At 52.5% G+C, this 15923-nt stretch overlaps 1 protein-coding gene across 1 annotated transcript; it reads right to left on the minus strand.

The window, feature by feature from the left end:
• Positions 1-3680: 3680 nt before the first annotated feature.
• KRT73 (keratin 73) lies at positions 3681-15411 on the minus strand. The gene is made up of 9 exons (XM_001504434.6): positions 14803-15411; positions 13123-13337; positions 12359-12419; positions 11603-11698; positions 10695-10859; positions 7934-8059; positions 7337-7557; positions 6299-6333; positions 3681-5501 (listed from the first exon to the last, which is right to left on the minus strand). The coding sequence occupies exons 1-9, from the start codon at positions 15247-15249 to the stop codon at positions 5245-5247; spliced, it is 1623 nt and encodes a 540-aa protein (XP_001504484.1). The 5' UTR covers positions 15250-15411; the 3' UTR covers positions 3681-5244.
• Positions 15412-15923: the final 512 nt, after the last annotated feature.

Below are 15923 nucleotides of genomic sequence, written 5' to 3' on the forward strand. Positions count from 1 at the left end.
CTTTAGGTAGATGTCTTTCCTTGTTTTTGTTTTGCTTTTTAGTGGCAGAAGAGGATCATTCATCCAATCCAAGGAACCTTGATCAGGACATTTGCTCCCCTGGCGTCTCTGATTCTGGGTCGAAATATGACGGACTCTTAGGAACAGGTCAAGAAGGGCCAAGGAAGGCTCCTCGGATCTGAAATTAAGAACTCAATTCTAGAACTTCGTTCCATATGAGCTCAGAAGTATCTGTGTGCGATGTAACCCGATTTTGTTTTCCCCAACTGAAGTTGCCTTCAGCTCTTCCATTCCGAAGGCAACAGCCCCTTCCTGTACTGCCCCTTGGGCTTCCGGGCGGAGTTCTATTTCACTGCTTTTATTGCTCAGCCTGTCTGAGTCCTGGGGGTGGGTCCCATTCCCCATCAGATGGACAGGTCCCTGTGGATTACCCTTCCCTCCCCTGCTCTGCCTGTGCTCAGACCAGGCCTTGGTCCCAGGGAGATTCAGAATGAATGTGAAATAGATGGGTGCTTGAGATGGGGCTCGTTGATGTGTCCTCAGTTATACCCTGGTGACTGTGCTCCCCTGAGACCCTCATGGGGTGGCCGGATGGCACCCGGGGGTAATTGGCTGGCAGAGCCTCCGCTGAACAAATCACAGAGCATAATAAGAGCCAAGGTGTTTACTGCATGGGTGAGGGGTGGAGATGGCGCCGGCCACAGATGAACAGATAGAGTCGTCTGGGGTGTCCTGGGTGGGGAAGTGGGTGGGCTCTCTGTGTTGCCTAAGAGGAGATGCCATAGTCCACTGCCTCTGGAGAAGGGAGGGTGAGTGTCAGTGAGGCTGAGTGGCCAGCAGGCCCTACAGGAAGCTCAGTGTTATGCTTTCCATTATTCATGAGATTCCTCTCTCCACCCCTTAATTTTTCCCCCCAAGCCCAAGACTTTATTAGTTCTGGTCACTGAGGATAGAAAAGGGTTTAAATAGAAATAGGAGACACTTCCTTAGGATTGGCTTTCAAAGGGAGCCTTTGAAGTCTCCTTTTTTCTGGAAACTTTCTAAGAAGCCGAGACACCCATCCTTCTGGGACCAAGGCACTTCTGCTGAGGGTTAAGGATCAGGTAAGATGGACTTTCCTTATCCTCCCGTGAGGGGTTGACCGGCTGGATGAATCAGGAATTCCTCAACCCTTCAGCTCGCCTTTCTTACAGATTTTGAAGAGACAGAGTGACACATCCAGCTTCCAGAGGCATTAGATGTGTGGACACGCGGGCAGACGAAATGGTGGCTGAGGCGTGGGAGGAGGGCTTCTCACGGCGGCTGCCTCTGACAGCAGCTTATTCTGTCACCTCAGGCCCTGGGGGCCACCTCTGCCATTAATTCTAGGTGAGAGCAACCCCTGGATTGGTAGCCAGGTCGGAAGCATCCCCTCTGAAACCGGAGCTCAGCAGCCTACGCTGGATGACCGCTCCAAGCGAGGGTATGTGAATGCGTTGCCGATTGAACTGGGTGGCTTTTGCCCTGGAATGCTAGTTCTTGGCGAATTCATAGGTATCGCTTCGAAAAACAAAGTGTATGGGTGCATTCCATGCTGGGTTTAAAGAAAAGTTCAGCAGCTATCTCACTGCGGGAATTCTTAGATGCATTAATGTGCCTGGTGCTGTCGGCTGCACCAGAGAGCAACACAAAACTCTGTGTTTTCCTCACATGGTGACTGGGAAGGGGGATTATGAATAATATTTATTTTTTATACTTTCTAATATTTCTAAATTTTCTAATACGAGCATATAATATTTTTATAAATGTTATTTTTTCAAAACTAGAGAAGAAGGGGCGGAAGGATGATTCTAGTGTCGGAAATAAAGTGCTTGTTCTTGTCAAAAAATAAACCTCGGTGCTTTCTAAGTTTGTTCCCCTTTTTTGGCCATAAAGCCCTCTCTTTGGCCAAATATCTTATAGGAACCAGGTTTCAAGGAATGTTCTTTAAGGAACACTGAACAAAGCATTTCCATTTTGCCATTAAATAGACTTAAATGTCCCAAAAGCAAACAGATTTACTATATCTGCTAAAAAACATGAAGGAGATCTAAATATAATAAATATAACGTGCAGCCTGATCCAGTTTGTGGCAACAAGCTCAGGGTTACATGGTCAAAACCAAAGGGAGGCTGTTCGCACGGACTAGAGAACATGTGCCAGCATCATCCTGCCTGCTCCAGGGAGAAAGAATTCTCAGGCTGGTGACGGATGTCGGGTGTCTACACTGAGGAAGTTTGTGCCAGAGACTGCCAGGGCTCACTGAGTATCCTTGTTCTCCTCCTCATTTCCCAGCCTCCTTTGGGGTTCACTTGGGGCTTGGAGTCATGTTGGCCAGTTAAATGTGAATGGCATTAAAGTGTGTCACTGCTAGGGTGAGGCAGTTGACAGCCCGTGTGCCTCCTCTGTCTCTCTTTCCCCCGTCCCAATAACCTTGGAGGCCACGCGTGCCGTGTGGCAGGCTACCAGACAGAAGAGCCCAGGTCCCGGAGACATCCTCTGGGAGACTCATGCAGGAGGGCTGGCCTCACCTGTCTTGGGCTGTGAGTGAGGAATAAATCTCTTTTGTGTTGAGTTGAGCCATTGGGATTTCAGGGTTTGTCCACTGAGGCAGTCAGTGTTAATTATCTGAATCCAGGCATAGAAGTTGGATGGTACAAATCTCTCTTAACAGCCAATGCTCTTTGTCCTTAATGTTCATCACATAATCTTCTGCTGGCTATTGACCTCCTTACTTCTCACTTAGGCTTCTTGAAAGAAGAGTCCATCCTAATAATACTGAGTGCTAATAGTAAACATGACTTAATAGCAACTGTTTCTTGAGCACAAACTATGTGCCAGGCACTGAATTAAATAATTCTCGCATACTCTTTCATTAAATTTAATTCTCATGGCAACTTTATGAGGGAATTGCTATTCCTAACTCCTTTTTACAGATGGGGGAACTGAGGCTCGCGGAGCAGAAGTGTCTAAGTCACACAGTAAGGGGCAGACAAAGACTCAGTCCTGGGTCCATCTCACACCCAGCGTGTTAGCTCATCCTGCGAGCTCGACAGCATAGAATCCCAGCTGCTTAGCAGACTTGAGAGGGCCTCTCTGATCTGGCTGCTGCCTGCCTCCCCAGCTCCAGCTGCCACTGCACCCACCTCTCCACCTGCGGGACGTCCTCCAGCCTTTTGCTTCCCGCTCCCGCAATCGGGCCCTGTTTTCCACCATGCTGGTGCCTCCAGCCATGGTGCCCAGTCCTCCCCCTTGTCTCTCTAGCAAACTCTCTCCTCTGTGAGGCCTCTGTAACTTCTTTTGCTGCCAATATCTCACCATGTTGCAGCTTCATTTCTTTGTGATTATGTCTCCATCAAGGACATGGACCAGCTTTATATATCCCTGTATTTCCAACACTAATGCATGCCAGGCACATCATAGACACTTAATAAATATTCATTGAACTGACCACAATTTCTTTACTGGCCCCGAGAATGTGTTCCCTGAGACTAGTTATTCTGACAGCCAGTTCTCTCTTGGGCAATGAATAAACCAGCATATAGTTTATACGAGGGTCTCTTTAAAGTTTGGATTTGGTGAGTTGCTTTTCCAGCAGCTAAATACCTCTTTTAGTGAGCTAATTAAGTCAAGTTTTTGAACCAAAAAGATTGAGGACAAGATTCTGTTTCCACCAACATTTATTAAGCATGAACTTTGTATCAAGAATTGCACAAGACATCCTCGTGTTGTCTCATTTTAGCCTAATAACAATCCGGGGGTATTATTCTGCCTAGTTTATAGCTAAAGCAATGAGGCTCAAAAAGGTTGAGAGCTTTGCTCATGATCAGCAGTTAGTTGCAGAGTCTGAATCTGAATTCAAAGCTATTGACTTGAACTCCAGGACTCTCTCCAGACCCATGGTGACCCTGTTCAGATGCACCTGTGAGCCCCAGCCTGAATGTGTGCCAGCCTCTCACTTGCTCTTTGCATCCTGACAGCATCATCCTGGCCTGGGGACCTAAGAGAAATCTCTGAGCATAAGAATGTGTGGGAAGCTGAGTGGTGTGTGTACAGTAGTGGCCTCCTGCTTAAACACAACTCATATGTACATTCACATCCATAGTCAACCCAGTGAAACTTTACCAAGGACCAAGAGGTCATGGATCGTCACTCTGAAGAGCAGCTACCTTTGGCTTTTCCCCACAGAACAGGGAACAGACATCACTGAAGCCCCAGGATCTTGGGAACTGGCCATCTGCTGCCTCTTGGCCAGTTTTAAATCATGCCTCAAGGCATGTTTTGGCTTCCTCTCCCTGCTAATAATCTGGGTGTTCTTAAAGATGACCCATTCACTGGAGCATTGGCCTGGGAAAAGCACGATTTAGAAGGTGCATCTGCTGGGGCTGGGGACAGAGCTGAATCCTGAATGTCACAAAATCCAGCAGAGGTGATGGTGGGACTCTGCAATCTGTGCAAGGGTCTCTGTCACTCAGATCTAAAGGTACTTGGGGTTCTAGGGAACAGACGGACCTCCGATGCCCCAGGTTTCAGGTCATTGACCTCCACACGTGGAAGAGACGTGGCCTGAATGAGGATTCCCTTAGGAGAGAGATGCAGCCTGGTCCTGCATGAGTTTTATAAATTTATTGCTGACACGGGGGAAGCAGGGAGGTGGGGCCTGGATGAGGACAAGAGCTCATGTATGGAGGCAGAGATCTCTTCGTTGACAGGACCAGCCTGCAGGGGTACTGCCAGCTATATAGTCTGCAGGCAACATGTAAGATACGACCTATAACTGGTGTTTCGCTGGGCTGGTGGTGCTCTGACAGGCGACAGTTCTGGCAGGTCCATCAGTGCACCTGTAATCTCACGTACCCATGGAGCCCACGGCCAAGGAACTACCTACGCTAGGGCGTGGGACACACAGCAGGAAGATGGCGGCTACGCTCGAGAGAAAACCTCCCTCTGCAAGGGGGCATGCAGGCCAGAGAAAGGTCAGGCCTCCATCTTTGGCAACGCTCAGGAAGGGGAGGCTGAGTTCAGAGGTCCCTTGTATGAAGGCAGAAGGATGGGCTAGACTCCTGATTCTAGATTAGGAAAGACTAAGACAGAGATGCGGAAGAGAGGAGGAGATGTCAGTGGCAAAGAAAAGCAAGGAGGAGGTGATGACAGATGTGACAGAGGAATTTCCTGGAGAAGAGAGTCCAGAGGAAACCAGGGCAAGGCGGACAGCTGTCTTTCACTTTATCTCGTGGTTTTCTTGGAGGGCGAGCTCAGAGCTGAAGACTTCCCCGGGAGGTCCTTGAATTCACTTGCACTCCCCAGCCTGGTTTTGGCCTCTCCGCGGGGGCTGCAGTTCCCACTGCCGGTGACACAGCCACCAGACAGCATGCTGTAGCCCCCACTGACAGAGCTGGACCGGTAGCCATAGGTGCCAGCGCCACTGAACCCAAAGCTGGTTCCTGCGCCTGGGGTTCCAGCCGTGGAGCTGCTGATGACCGCTGCAGAGGATAGAGGCAGGAATGTAAGTGTGTGTCCCTGACAGCGGTGACCCTAAGTCTCCTCTAACCTCCCAGCCCCAAGTAGCTTAAATGTCTCCCTCTTAAATAAACAATTCCTGTCAACCGTGGACTTGAGTTTAGGGACACACGCTCAATCCCTGAGCAGCTCAAGCACCGCGAGAAACAGCCCGGATCCCACAGGACCCCCAGACCAGGAGTCTGCTCATTCTCTGACAAACCAAGCGTAGTGAGGGCTGCCCTGAGGAACAGGTGATGCCCAAGCTCACAGAAGCCAATAAGTCTTGCATTTAACTTCAGAATAGATTCTCAATTCTTTTTCAAAGAATTTCCTGATTGCTTGATTTAGGGGAGTTTCTGCTGGTCTATCTCAGAGGGAGATGGAGGTGAATGCTGTGGGGCCAGCACTAAAACTGGTTGTGCACAGCGTGTCTGTGCACAGGTCTCTACTCTCAGTGAGGAAGTGTGACTCTTCCTGCTGACATCTTCTTTCATGCAGGAAAGCTGGGATGGAGGTGACAGAAGAAGGGGTGGGGCTGAGAGCGTCTACCCAGCATGGATGAGATTTCTGGAGAAGGGGCAAATGTGAGATAGAATGTGATAGGGAGTTAACTCCACGGGGAAGAGGCAGCAGGTCTCAGCAAGGGAGGCAATTATGACAATGGCGCTCTAGCGGGCAGAGCCCAGGCTGTCCCACAGCGGGCCGGGTGGTAGGCACCCACTTACTTTGTGTTGGCTAAAGGACTAAAAACATTCCCTCAGAGGAATGAAATACTCACAAATGCTCACGGAGTTGGTGTACTCTCCAGACATCCTGCATGGAGAGAAAAGCACAGGTGAGTGTCCCTCACACGGAATCTGAGTTGCCCTAGCCACATCGTCAAAAATCATCAGCCAGACCAGCTCAGCCTCTGCAAGCCCTCCAGCTGGCCAGACGGTGTTAACTGCACCTGCCTGTCTCTAACTACCTCCCTCCCCCTCCTCAGTCTACTCTTCCCACTTCAGAGATGTGCAAACTCGCGACCTTGGAGCCCCCAACAGCAACACCACCTTCCAGGGGCCCTCCTGCTGGGTTTCTCTCTAGTCCACCTCTTCCTTCCTGTAAGGCTGCTGCCTGAACAAATACACGTGGAAATATTATCATCAGGAGTTGCCACTAAGGAACTAACTGTATGACTTTAGGACCAGTCACTCCTCCTCTCCAGGTCCCAGGAAACAATGACGATAGGTTAGAACAGCGTCTTTCAAATGTCGGTGCTTCATGTACGACCCTTCCGACTGTTGCTATGACCATGCAAAGTCATGCTGTTACGTATTTAGCATTTTTCACTGACTCTGCATTTTATAACAACAATGTATTTCTCTCAAAAGGAAGTTTGATATCGCTGTGGGAAATAGAAAACCAGGACTACCTGACCAAAAACAGAACAAAAAGGCAGCAGTAAAAATAAATGTGATGAAAATAAATCAATTTTAAAAACTTTTGGCTAGATATTGTCTGCCCGGAGACTCTGAAATTGGGATCTGCTGTCTCTTTATTAATAGGGAATTTGCACGTGTCGGAGAGGCGTTAAAGACACAGCAGCACCACCATGAGACTTCCTCCCGGTCGTAATCGGAAGAGTCGAAGGAGAAGAAATGTAAAGGAAATCTCTGTCTTGTCACATACTGGATGCTGTTTAAGGCTACATTGTGGGTGACCTGAAAAGCATCTTCAGCCCCTCCAGCAGCCTGTCCCCCATACTCCGGGAAACTGAGTCAGAGCATTCCAAACGTTCTTCCAGCTCTAATATTCTAAGACCCCTCTCCCCACCAACCTGCACTCCTCGCCCTCCAGCAGCTTGCGGTAAGTGGCGATCTCCACATCTAGGGCCAGCTTTGTGCTCATCAGCTCCTGGTACTCGCGCAGCATCCGGGCCAGCTCCTCCTTGGCCTGGTGCAGGGCAGCCTCCAGCTCATCTAGCTTGGCCCGGGCATCCTTGAGGGCACAGTCGCCCCGCTGCTCGGCATCAGCGATGGCCATCTCCAGGTTGGAGCACTGAGGGCCAAGAGGTAGCATTTCCCCTGAGTTCTCATTTCCCCTGAGCCTCCCTTCACCCCCTTTGCTCACTGTGGCTGGACCCTCCTCGGTCCTGCCCTGCTTCCTGCAGCAAAGACCCATGATGATGGAGCCCTGACAACCTCGGCCTGGGAGGCTTGGTATTCTCAGCCCCCTTGGCTTTCTGAAAAGGTCCTTCCAGTTGTTCCAGATCTCAGAAGGGTGATAAGTGTGGGGGATGAGAGCAGGGGCTCCATTTGAGGAAGGGGGTTCTAAGACGGAGGAACAAGAGAAGGAGGGGGGCCCGGAGGAGAGTGTGTGACAGGCAGCTCGCTCTCCCTTGGGAGTGAGCCAGGAAGCCCCCGAGCCCCTTCACCTGCTTCTTCACACTCTCAATCTCTGATCGCAGCCTCTGGATGAGCCGGGTCAGCTCTGAGATCTCATTCTTGGTGTGTTTGAGGTCATCCCCGTGCCGGCCGGCCGCCAGCTGGAGCTCCTGGAACTAGAGGGAGAGAAGCCAAAGCAGGAACCTTGACTCAGCACCCAGCTGAGCTTCCTCTGGCAGACTGTGCCTTTGCCTGGGGAGTATGGCAGACGTGGGGAGGGGTCCCCAACTTCACCAGGCCTACCAACAGCCCCCCACTCAACCATCAGTTCATTAGGCTTATTTGTTTGCCTTAAACATAATTGGTCTCATGGTTAGATTTGGCCATAAGGACTGTTGAAAGTTCCACACTTCCAACACTGCAACTTTATAACACACAGTTCCAATTATGAAATGCTTCTGCCGATAGCCCTTCCAAGTCAAGGTCAAACTCCTACCGTGGCATCAAGGTGCTTTGAGATCTGGTGACTACCAGCCTCTCCGGCCCCATTTCTCACTGCCCTTGCCCATCACCCACCAGGCTCTCCACCTGTACCAAACAGGTTCATGTTATGTCCCCTGTGCTCTCAAGTCTCTGAGTCTTTGCCTGAGCCTTTCCCTCCACCTGGAAAACCTTTCCCCATCCATCCTCCTTCTTTCCCTAGCTAGGTCCAACTCAGCCAGTGCAGGGTCACTTCCTCCAGGCGGCCTTCCCTGATCCCCTGGTTGGGTGCAGTGCTGTTCCCATAGCACCCAGCATACCAGCCCACAGGTCTTACCACACTGTACTGTGATCACACGTTTCTATGTCTTCCCCATCAGACTCAGAATGACTGGATGGCAGGGACCTTTTCTTTTATTTCTGAATTTCCAGTACCTAGCACAGTGCCTGGCTGGGGCTCAAAATAGGTCTGATGAATGAATGAATAAATAAATGAATAAACCGAGGAGGGAGCTGACAAGCTGCCCATCTGTGTTTTCTGTGACTTCCTCCCGTCATAGCTCAGCTGGGCCGCAGACTACTGGCAGCCTTGCTGGGCATGGAGGAACATTTGTGTATGCATGGTGGGGGCAGATCCGGCTATATCCCAACTCCACGAGTCATGAATTTGGAGTCATCTACCAGTTTGGATTATTCCCGCCTTTGATGTCATCCATTGACTGGTCAACAGAGAGTACTCCATTTCTACCCCAGAATTTGGCTTGAAGGGAACGCAAAACACGTGTGACCTTCAGAACTCCGGTGGCTGTGCACTGCCTGTCTCTAGCCCTGGGTGCTCGGTCTTGCTAGTTGTCTCATATCTGTCCCCAGCAAGGCCCTAGGTTCAGGATTCTTCTTAAAGATGCCAAGCCCCCTGGAAGGCAGGGGGGCTTCTCTCTATGCTCCGTGTTTTGTCTTTGATGCTAACCTTGGGACAATAAACACCAGGGTAGGACAGGCGGCCTTCTCCTGCTCCTCTGCAAGGCCGTGTGAGCACAAGGGTGCATCCCACACTGACCGGGACAGAGCCACTAACTCCCCCAGTTCTGACACCAAGGAGTCGCCCTCTGAGGCAAATGGGAGAGTAAGCTCTTGCCATTCAGCTCTCAGCCCACCCCTATCCCCGATCATAAATGTTTCTTAACCAGAGTCACCCCACGATTTTGTGTCTAAACACCATGGAATTGGCAGTCAATCATGTAGATTCAGATCCAGCTCCATCACTTACCAGCTAAATGACCTTGACAAGTTCCTTAAACTCCCTGAGCCCCGGCTTCTTCATCTTTAAAAGGGGAATGAGACTAACAAGCCCTCATAACACTGTTGCTAAGATTGCACGCGTGAAATTCTATTGAGTGAGTGCTTACCCCTAACCGGAGAGGTGCCAGTGTGGATAACCCCAGAGAGCAAATGATCCAAAAATCACGTGTGCACAGACCTTCCTAATTCTTCGGGAAGGAGCCTAGGGTTAAGCACTGGCCACTGGCAACCCAGAGTGGTTAGGCCACACGGCCACCCCGACCCTGGCCGGCAGCGGTAATGTGGAGGGACTGGCATCTGGGGACTTGAGTGTGAATGTTTATCAAGAAGCCCTGGCCTGTGTTGTCCCCTAGGCCTTGAAAGACTCCCTTCCTCCCACCCCTGCAGGCCAAGTCTCCCTGACCCTGGGGGAGCAAGGAGGCAGGAGGAAGGACAAGAGACGGTCTTGAGAGTGTGGATTTCCCTTGAGAAGGAGCCTGATAAAAAGCAAGCAACAATTAGGAAGTTGCCATCTTGATCTGAGAGACCAAATTATCTAGAATCATTTCCCCACCCCTTGCCCATTAGAGGAGTTAAGATCTAAGGGACTCAAACTCCCCCTTTCTTCTTGGCGTTGGACTTGAGTGAAAAGGTAGGAGTCACCTGATCTCAGATCACACTGAAGAGACCCCCTAATTTATTGTAATTACTGAGGGAGTTGAGATGCTAACTACCCATGTTTCTCTCCTTCCCAGACTCAGTTCAAAACTCTCTGCCTCCAGGAAGTCGTTCCTGACCTGCCCCACCTGATCCTAGTCCCCTAAGCCCTGTCTCCCCAGCATTCACGACTCTGTCGGTGCCACGTTCATTTGCACTCAGCTGTGTCCTCCGATGGCCACCACGGACTAAGTGGATCCCAAGGACAGAGCTGTCTTCTCCTCCCTTCAGGCTTCCCCCAGTGCCTGGGACAGTGCTATGCTCCCAGCAAGCAGGTGAGCCGTGGTGGGTCCTGGGACGGGACCACAGGCCCAGAACATGTGACCCCAACCTCACCTTGCTCTGGTACAGGGCCTCAGCCTCGGCCTTGCTCTTCAGGGCGATCTCCTCGTACTGCGCCCGGACCTCAGCGATGATGCTGTCCAGGTCCAGGTTCCGGTTGTTGTCCATGGACAGGATGACGGATGTGTCACTGATGTGGGACTGGATCTGAGCGATCTCCTGCATAGGACACAAGGAAGCATGAAATGCCTGTTGTGAGCAGAGGAAGGTGCCAAGGTGATGGCCCTGTCCCAGTTGGGGAGCCCCCAAACCCTCCCAAACAGATGCAAGCTGTATTCCCCAAAGCTTATATAAATGGAACCCACCAACCCGGAGCTTTCAACACCACATCTAAAAACTGATAGATGGGTTTGAAGCAGCTCAAGAAGAAAACAGCCCATATGTCTGTCAGCTGAGACAGGTCAGGAGTGGGGAAGGTGGAGGGGAACCAGCCTGGCCACCACGCAAGAGACACCAAGGACACGAGAGGCCATGGATGCTTGGCCAACAGGCTGCGACTTGAAGCCAGATGGTCACAGAGGTGGTCGAAAGGGTGTGAGGACTCCCCACCTCCATCCCTGGGGATTCCTGCCTAAGACTGAGGAAATTCCCCAGGCGGCAGAGAAAAGATAGACCAAAATGAGAATATGCTTGGCTGAAGGTCAGTGGGGACACTTTAGGGACCCCTGGCTTCCTGAAGGATATGAGAGTGGGACATCTGGAGGCCAGGCCGGGACTGATGGCACACATCATTTGGGGGCACCAGGATAGATGTCACTCTCGCCTTTGATCTACAAAGCTCTCAGCATCCAAATGCTGGAGGTCCCCTAGGCTCTTAAAGTCACAGATGACTAGGTAATCACTCATTCACAGGCCTGTCCTTCCAGAAGTCCGAGCTGGGGGTGGGGCGGGGGGAGCCTTACCCCCTCATACAGACACTTGAAGAACTTGATTTCTCTGTCCAGGGCATCCACCTTGGCCTGCAGCTCTGCCTTGCTCATGTAAGCCGCATCCACGTCCTAAGGGAATCCAGAGAGCCCCATTCATCACCCTTCTTCAAGCCCAGACAGGGTTCTCCTGGGAACTGACACCCCAGCACCCAACTCTGTAGCTAGCTGCCCCAGGGAATAGAGTCAAGATCCAGGTGGCAGGAAGCTGACTTCCACCCAGGACGCACTGTGGGACGTTGAGCAAGTTCCTCCAGGCACTGAAACTCCTCTGCCCTATCCAAAAACAGAATATTTTTACTGCCTCTATTTCTCCAAAAGAGAGTATGGAGAGAGCCCCATCCCCCATGTGGTCAGTCATCCAGCAGTCAGAGCTGAGGGCAGCCATGGCAATTTACCAGAGTTGGGCAGAGTTGGAGGGCAAACCTGTAGCCCCTCTTGAAGCATGTCCTGTTCCCCAAGCCAAAGTGGGCATGACCTGGGGACTGAGTATCCACATCTGGGCTCCTCCCCATTTATCCAAAACAGGGGCAGACAAAGTGGTATGTGCTAGAGAAACATCAAGGTGTCCCACGGTGTCCCAAGCAGCAAATGCCTCCGTCTTCTCCTGGCACGTCAGCTCCAGGCCCCTCTGTAGGGCGCGCAGGCCTCAGTTTCCTCTCTGATGTCACCTCCTCCCACCCTCCACTCTCCGCTCCCCCGGTGACTGAGGGATACCCACCCCCTCCTCACCTTCTTAAGCACCACGAATTCGTTCTCGGCTGTTGTGCGCTTGTTTATCTCCTCCTCATACCTGCAGGGAAAGTGTCCCAGTGAGCAGGCGGTGTGCGTGCGTGTGTTCTCATGGGGAAGAGAGAGCAGAGGTGCCCATGTCATGTAACTTTTAACAGGTGCTATTCTACATCTTTGCAAATCTGTCCAGCTCACCAGGACTATTTGGCCAGCGTTGCAGGCTGGTTTGAAGCAACGCCCTCCCGGGCCAGCGGACCAGCGGTTTGGGGTCTGGATTTCCTCAGCTCCCTGGAGAGCGAGTAGGTCCTTCCTCCTCCCACTCAGTGGCCAAGTCACAGGAACGTGTCTCTGCCCCTGTCAGCCATGATTCTTGTGTCGCCCAGCTGCCTGACACCCCTGCTGATAACTCCACCCCATCTCCAAGCATGAGTCCCGAGGAAGCCAGAACTGCCCCTGGGGACAGGAGGAAGGAACATGGCCCAAATGTCCAGGACCCCAGGGAAAGGAGAGAGGAAACCCAAAAGAAATTCCAACTCCCTGCCTTGCTTTGGGACTTTCCTTGGAACTTGGAGGAAACTGAGTGAGCTCAGGAACCGAGAGGCTATGGGGTACCACACTCGGGCTCTCCCCAGAGGGGACCAGGAGGGAGCCTGGGTCACTCTCACCTGAGATCAGTGCCCCTGAGGCCAGAGGCAAATGTTCCTGTGCCTGCTGGGAAAGCCCAGCCCGGGAGGGGGTCAGCGTGGTGCAGGGTCCCCACTCACCTCTTCTTGTAGTCCTCCACCACGTCCCGCATGCTCCTCAGCTCCGAGTCCAGCCTCACCCGGTCCCCGGACAGCGTCTCCAGCTGCTTCCGCAGGTTGCTGACGTAGCCCTCCAGGATGGGCTCCAGGTTGTTCTTGCAGTTGTTCAGGTCCAGCTGCTGCAGCAGCTCCCACTTGGTCTCCAGCACCTGGTTCTGCTGCTCCAGGAACCGCACCTGGACCCCGAATCAACAGACACTCAGTCCATGAAGAGAAGCAATGGGGTTTCCTTTCCTGGGCAGCAGCTTATGCAACATTAGCTTCAAAGGTAAGAAAATGTCTTAGAAAATGTCTCTCCTGCCCCTCCCAGCCAGGGCATTTCGTCTAACTGAGGTTCTCTTTCTGGGGACAGCCCCTAAGATCAGGAGGGGCCTCAACATCTTCATTTCCCTCTAGTCTGTCTCCTCTGCACCTGTCTAAACCTGCCCTGACCTGGTTGCTGGTCAGCCAGGGCCACCTCTCTAAGGCAAGTCCTCAGACGTGCAAACGGCCTTCACGCTCATGGGCGTCTCTGCTCGGGGCCTGGTGGCCCGGCCTGGGCTCTGCCTCCTCTGTGTCCTTGCTCACGGCCTCTCCCAGCCCAGCCAGAGGCGGGCGCTTAGCTGATCTCAGGTCTCGGGCCTCCCATGCTGCTTTCATGCCCCACTCTCTCTGGTCTCAGAGCATCTCTCCAGGGGGAGAGCCGGCATTCTCAAGTTGCAGCCTATAAATATCAGGCCATTTTTTTGCTTAAAACCCTCTGGCAATTCCACATCACCTACAGGGTCAAGTCCAAATTCTTTCTTTTGCTCTTTACAATGTGCCCATCGCCCTTCAACCATTCTCCCAGCACCCATGCAAACCCAGGCTCTCCCCACTCTCCAGACAAGTCCTGACAGCTCCCTCTCCCTAGACTGCCTTTCCCACCTCCATCTGGTAAACTCCTATTCATGCTTCACCACCCTATCTCATTGTCATCCCTGGTGAGCTTCCCCTGCTCCCCTAGGCTCAGGAAGTCTCTGCTTCCCAAGACCCTCCCTTGCCTTGGTTCCTCAGGGGTTCTAACCCAAGTGTGCATCAGCACCACCTGGGGGCTTGTTGCAATGCAAGGTGCTGGGCCCCCTCCGAGTGTGTGATACATTGGGTAGGAGGCGGGCCCTGAGAGTGTGCATGTCTGACAACGGCCCAGGTGATGCTGACGCTGCTGGTGCAGGGACCGCCTTTCAGAACCACTGCTCCAGGACGCCGCTGATCCCTATCTGCCTTGCCTTACAGTTTGGGTGTATTGTATGCTATGAGTCTGTCTTTCAACCAGAATCTGAGCTGGTCTGAGTCCCATGAGAGGAGGAGATGGGCCTTATGGCTTTCTAGATACCCCAGGCTGCCATGGGCCTCTCCTTCATCTGGCTTCTGTTTCATGTGCCGTCACTCTCCTACTTCTCGACTCTGAGGACATCTTCCCTGAACTCCTCCCACCCCACTGAGCACCTCCATCCCTCAGCACTGATGTCCAGGGTTGGCCCAGTTCCTCCTTACTCTGTCCTCGGTTGTGTTAGCATCCTGGGGAGGTGTCCTGCCTTCCTCTGCCCCAGACACTGCCCAAGGGCAGTGAAGGTGGAAGAAGGAGGGGTCCTAGGCTTGGCTTTCTCTAGAAAGTCCCACCTTGTCGATGAAGGAGGCAAACTTATTGTTCAGCGCCTTGATCTGCTCCCGCTCCTGCGCGCGCACTTTCTGGATCTCCGGGTCCAGCTCCACGTTGAGGGGGGCCAGGAGGCTCTTGTTGACGGTGACCTGGTGGATGCCCCCTGGAGGGCACACAGACGGACACGCGGACCCCACAGCCGCACTGCCAAACATGCTGCCAGCAAAACCACTGGCCCGGCCTCGGCCAAACCCATAGCCCCCTGCCCGCCCACTGCCACTGGCCATGTTGAAGGAGATGCTCCGGGCACCCCCAAGGCTGTAGAGGCTTCGACTGCTGAAGCCCCCGCTGAGTCCTTTGCCCCCTGCCCGGTAGGAGGAGGAGCTGCCCCCTGAGAGCACTGCTGAGCAGCCGCTGAAGCCCCCCTTGGCGGCAGCTCCTGACTTGTAGGTGAATTGGCGGCTCATGCTGGGGAGGCCAGAGAGCTAGAATAGGATGCTAACCCTTAGCTGAGATGCAATTCACCAGCCTGCGATCTCAGGCTCCCCTTTTATAGGGCTCAGGAGAGAGTCACTGCCCTAATTTGTGGGTTTAGTTTGCCTGGGAGCAAGAAATCATTTCCTCCCAGCAAAATCAGAGACAACGGGTAAATAACTTAAAAACCTTCAAAGTGCTGAGCTTGCAAATCTTGCTGGTATAATTTGAGTCTTATCTAATTACATGGGATCATTAGCCTGGCCAAATTATCCCTAGAAAGATCTTGGCTGGGAGGTTTGTCACAGCCTCAATTGCCCTTCCCCAGGGAGTGGAGGGACTAGATTGCGGAGGTGCAGAGGGGAGACCTTTAATCGACAGCGTCATCGGTGAGAGATCTCACGGACCGTACCAGCATCAGATGGGCTGCCCCCGGGACCCTGACTGAGCTGCTTTTATGTGGTTAGGAAGAGACTCTGCAGTCTGGCTCCCCAGGGCTTCCGGAGACGGTTCTCATGGCTGGCCAAGGCCATGGGAAACAAGCCCTCTAGGGATCCAGGCCCAGCTTTCTGGGTGCCCATCCCTGCTGTGCCCTCCCAGGCAGGTCTTTTGCTCCTCTGTGCTGGCCAGGCTGCCCTGCACACACTGACTTTGTTCCTGTACTCTC

This window comes from Equus caballus, chromosome 6 (genome assembly GCF_041296265.1).
Source record: "Equus caballus isolate H_3958 breed thoroughbred chromosome 6, TB-T2T, whole genome shotgun sequence".
NCBI classification, from domain to species: domain Eukaryota; kingdom Metazoa; phylum Chordata; class Mammalia; order Perissodactyla; family Equidae; genus Equus; species Equus caballus.